The 2790-nt window shown below is 51.1% G+C and overlaps 1 protein-coding gene across 1 annotated transcript in view; it reads left to right on the plus strand.

Moving 5' to 3' along the window:
- Positions 1–547: 547 nt before the first annotated feature.
- Positions 548–2790, plus strand: part of LOC122547807 (integrin alpha-10-like) — a gene marked incomplete at both ends in the record, with an annotated part of 16281 nt that continues 14038 nt past the window's right edge. Inside the window, one exon of the mRNA XM_043686387.1 lies at positions 548–696. Coding sequence (XP_043542322.1) covers positions 548–696 — 149 coding nt within the window. The remainder of the gene's footprint in view (positions 697–2790) is intronic.

The following is a 2790-nucleotide window of genomic DNA, read 5'->3' on the forward strand; positions in this document are numbered from 1 at the left end:
GAGGGAGTGCTGCACTGTCGGAGGGTCAGTGCTGAGGGAGTGCTGCACTGTCGGAGGGTCAGTCCTGTGGGAGGGTCAGTACTGAGGGAGGGCCGGATGAGGGAGGAGTGATGGGAATGTTGCTGGGGTGTCAGTGCTGAACTTTCTAATTCAGTTTGTCGTGGTGCAGCCAATATGATCGAAGTTAGAGTGCACTTTATTTTCACTGCTGTGCAGTTGTGGTACCTTAAAGTGTTTGGTTAATGTGCAGCCAACACCTTCAGGTTTCAGAACTGGTAGAGGATGGCTGGTGTGTGTACACCCAGTGGGGTAAAACAGGGGGGTATACCAGAGGAAATCCTCGAATACTTGGAAACCAATGTGCTGGTTGTGCAGCTGCTGTGTACATTGGATGTCTAGGACTGGCTCAGATTTGCTACTTTCCCATTTCCAATGTGAAGGTTGTTTCCCTCGTTGGGACAGACAAGCAGCTTTGTAGGATTTAACACAGGCTGAGGGGAATGTTTGGTCACAGTCTGATTGCTCTGACTTTGCTTCCTGCCCTTAGATTGGAGTGCTGCAGTATGCAGAGACAGTGGTTCATGAGTTCAGTCTGGGCGAACACAAGACTGCACGGGAAGTGGTGGAGGCTGCCAGAAATATCAGTCGCCAGGGCGGCCGGGAGACCAAGACAGCAATGGCAGTGAAAGTGGCCTGGTAAATAGCAGCTTTATTCACTATCCCATTACAGTTACCCATGTGATGGGGATCCAGTTACAGCCTGGTCTGCTTACACAGTCATGGGGCTGTACACATAACAGGTTCAATACGTCTGGGACAGTGCACCCTCATCATTCCCAAACGCCGAGAGAGTGCACATTATAGACTCCCATACACCGAGACAGTGCACCCTATAGACTCCTATATACAGAGTGCACGCTACAGACTCCCATACACTGAGAGAGTGCACCCTATAGACTCCCATACACTGAGACAGTGCACCCTACAGACTCCCATACACTGAGAGAGTGCACCCTATAGACTCCCATACATCGAGACAGTGCTCCTTATAGACTCCTATGTACAGAGTGCACGCTACAGACTCCCATACGCTGAGAGAGTGCACCCTATAGACTCCCATACACTGAGAGTGCACACTATAGACTCCCATACACCGAGAGAGTGCATCCTATAGACTCCCATACACCGAGAGAGTGCACACTATAGACTCTCAGACTCCGAGAGAGTGCACCCTACAGTCTGCCATACACCAAGAGTGCACCCTATAGGCTCCCATACACCAAGAGAGTGCACCCTATAGGCTCCCATACACCGAGAGAGTGCACACTATAGACTCTCATACACCGAGAGAGTGCACCCTATAGGCTCCCATACACTGAGAGAGTGCACCCTATAGGCTCCCATACACCGAGAGAGGGCACACTATAGACTCCCATACACTGAGAGAGTGCACACTATAGACTCCCATACACCGAGAGAGTGCACACTATAGACTCTCAGACACCGAGAGAGTGCACCCTACAGTCTGCCATACACCGAGAGAGTGCACACTATAGACTCCCAGACACCAAGAGAGTGCACCCTATAGGCTCCCATACACCGAGAGTGCACCCTATAGATTCCCATAAACCGCGACAGTGCAACCTATAGTCTCCCATACACTGAGAGAGTGCACATTACAGACTCCCATACACTGAGAGAGTGCACCCTATAGTATCCCATATACCGAGAGAGTGCACACTACAGACTCCCAGACACTGAGAGAGTGAAACCTATAGACTCCCATACACCGAGGCAGTGCACACTATAGACTCCCATATACCGAGAGAGTGCACACTACAGACTCCCAGACACTGAGAGAGTGCAACCTATAGACTCCCATACACTGAGGCAGTGCACACTATAGACTCCCATATACCGAGAGAGTGCACACTACAGACTCCCAGACACTGAGAGAGTGCAACCTATAGACCCCCATACACCGAGGCAGTGCACCCTATAGTCTCCTATAAACAGAGAGAGTACACACAATAGATCCCATTCACCGAGAGAGTGCAGCCTACAGACTCCCATATATCGAGAGAGTGCACCCTACAGACTCCCATACACCAAGAGAGTGCAAACTATAGACTCCCAAACACTGAGAGAGTGTACCCTATAGACTCTCATACACCGAGAGTGCACCCTACAGACTCCCATACACTGAGAAGTGCACACTATAGACTCCCATACACCAAGAATGTGTATCCTATAGACTCCCATACACCAAGAGAGTGCACCCTATAGGTTCCCATACACCGAGAGAGTGCACACTATAGACTCTCAGACACCGAGAGAATGCACCCTACAGTCTGCCATACACCGAGAGAGTGCACCCTATAGGCTCCCATACACCGAGAGAGTGCACCCTATAGACTCTCATACACCGAGAGTGCACCCTACAGACTCCCATACCCCGAGAGAGTGCACCGTATAGTCTCCCATAGACTGAGTAGTGCACACTATAGACTCCCATACTCCAAGAGTGTGCATCCTATAGACTCCCATTCACCGAGTGTGTACCCATCGTCTCCCATACTCCGAGAGTGCACCCTATAATGTCCCATTCACCAAGGGAGTGCACCCTACAGACTCCCGTACACTAAGAGAGTGCACCAGTGCATTGGACGGTATTGGTCAGGGGGAGGGGATGATGATGGTGGGGAGGGCAATTTGGTGGGGGAGGCGGTGATGGGGGGGAGGGGTGATGATGGGGAAGAGAGGGGGATGGTGGAGGAATAGGTGACGGTG

The sequence above is a fragment of the Chiloscyllium plagiosum genome, unplaced genomic scaffold (assembly GCF_004010195.1).
Source record: "Chiloscyllium plagiosum isolate BGI_BamShark_2017 unplaced genomic scaffold, ASM401019v2 scaf_9447, whole genome shotgun sequence".
Taxonomy (NCBI): Eukaryota; Metazoa; Chordata; class Chondrichthyes; order Orectolobiformes; family Hemiscylliidae; genus Chiloscyllium; species Chiloscyllium plagiosum.